This window comes from Temnothorax curvispinosus, unplaced genomic scaffold, assembly GCF_003070985.1.
Source record: "Temnothorax curvispinosus isolate PA1 unplaced genomic scaffold, ASM307098v1 QBEX01017849.1, whole genome shotgun sequence".
NCBI lineage: Eukaryota > Metazoa > Arthropoda > Insecta > Hymenoptera > Formicidae > Temnothorax > Temnothorax curvispinosus.
In genome coordinates, this window is record NW_020227629.1 from 1 (window position 1) to 1,888 (window position 1,888).

At 25.5% G+C, this 1,888-nt stretch overlaps 1 protein-coding gene across 1 annotated transcript; it reads right to left on the reverse strand.

The window, feature by feature from the left end:
• Positions 1-1,072: 1,072 nt before the first annotated feature.
• Positions 1,073-1,882, reverse strand: LOC112467883 (UDP-glucuronosyltransferase 1-9-like). Its single transcript, XM_025036771.1, has 2 exons — positions 1,740-1,882; positions 1,073-1,461 (listed from the first exon to the last, which is right to left on the reverse strand). Exons 1-2 carry the CDS (start codon positions 1,880-1,882, stop codon positions 1,173-1,175), a joined length of 432 nt encoding a protein of 143 aa, XP_024892539.1. The 3' UTR covers positions 1,073-1,172.
• Positions 1,883-1,888: the final 6 nt, after the last annotated feature.

Genomic DNA, 1,888 nt, shown 5'->3' on the forward strand with positions numbered 1-1,888 from the left:
TATATATATATATATATATATATATATATATATATATATATATATATCTTATTTTATACATTTAAATATATTTTAATTTAATATTATCGTAGCCGCTCGTTTTTTCTAATCGTTAAATGCACAATTTAACAATATCACAATTATGCGAATACAAAGATGCACAATTTTTTAATCGTATCTTATCAGTTCATAGTGACAGTGGAAGCACATAGCGCGTATGCTTGGCGCTTTTTTACTTTCTTTTTGAAAAAAATTAATATAATTAGGTACACTTATGTCTATTTCTGTACCAATGTAGATTCTTTAATTCTTAGAACTAGAAAGAAATGAAAAGTAAGTTAAGCCGAAATTGAAGTAGTTAATCTACATTGGTAGAAATGGACATAAGTGCATATCTCAGAAACTAAAGCAGTTAGCCCTAAGACCTATATGATTTTTTGTTCAACGTGAAAAATACTACCAGAAACCACAGTCAAATCAAGGGGCCCTAGTTATCATGTTCTTCCTACAATATTTTTCCAAAGCAAATAATAATAAAATAATACTATAAATAAATAGTTACAATATTTTAAGTTTTTTGACAGTTCTGAACAACATATAGATAAAGTATGTTACTTATATATTCGTAATAGGCAGTTTTTGAAATTCAAAAATTACACAGCTACATAAATATTTTTGTAAAATTCAAAAATTATATATATATATATACAGACACAGCTACTCTTACAATTTTATTATTAGTTGAGATCGAGACAGAGATTTCCCGAGGTAAACGCCGAAAAAAATTATTTTTGAAAAGATAGCGGTGAGCAAAAAAAATGTTTAAGAAAATCAAGCAAACAAACAGATGTCTTTCTACATTCAAATTAAGAGAATTTTGAAAGTTATTTATATTTGCGTAAATGTTTGGATATAAATTTTATTAAACACTATAAGTATTACCTTTCTTACTGCTAAAAAAAAAGATTTTATACATAAAATATTGTATTAAACGTTTCTAATATTTACCATATAATTTTGATTTATTTTACAATTTAATATAACATAATTTATTAATATATAATTATAATATCAATGCAATTATAACATTTTTTATATCTACATTAATATTTACTTCTTTTACATTAAACATTAATATTACTGCACGCAATGTCTGTTAATATTTCTATGATTTACGCTTGTTTGCTCTTGCGTAATTTGGTGTATATATGATTATAAAAAACATTAATCGATAACTTAATTACAATGAATATATTTAACAATATCGTGAAGAAAATAAGTAACAAAAGTGCGTAGACATCGATTTGATTTCGTTCCACCCAGCTCTGAAATTTCAGCGACGTTGCTAAAGTTAGATTTGGATGGCGGACGGTGTATTCAATGCTCCAAACAGCTAAATCTAATGGTGGTATTGGCCGATCCCGAAATTCAGTGGACAATTGTTTCATGTTTTTTGTATAACTGTACCAAAAAATGTTTCACGATTAATAATGTAATACAAAAATTACGCATCTTTATTAGAGAAAAAGCTAAATATGACGAGATGTTATGTATAAACAGGAAAGCCAAATTTTATGATATATTTTTTCATAATCTATTATAAACAATTGTTTTTACAAAAATTTATAAATCGATTATATTAAACATTAGAGCTTAGACATTATTTAAAATATCACTCTGTTGTTAATTTACTGTATAAGTAATATTAATAATAATAAAATATGATCGAAACATGATACCTTTCATTGTAAACTATTTCTTCAACTGCGTGTAATATGGACTGCGTGGACAAAATTTGAATGTCCAAATATATGCCAACGCCTTTAGCTACTAATATTTCTGTATTGAATTTTTGATCCAAAAAAAAAGGCATTACGATCATTGGTAT

What these genes read in the sequence shown, in the direction of transcription:
- LOC112467883 (XM_025036771.1), bottom strand. Translation starts at nt 1,882, where the DNA reads ATGATCGTAATGCCTTTTTTTTTGGATCAAAAATTCAATACAGAAATA. An exon ending in GAAATAGTTTACAATGAAAG is followed by an intron (nt 1,462 to 1,739) that starts GTATCATGTTTC and finishes TTTTTGGTACAG; the next exon opens with TTATACAAAAAACATGAAAC.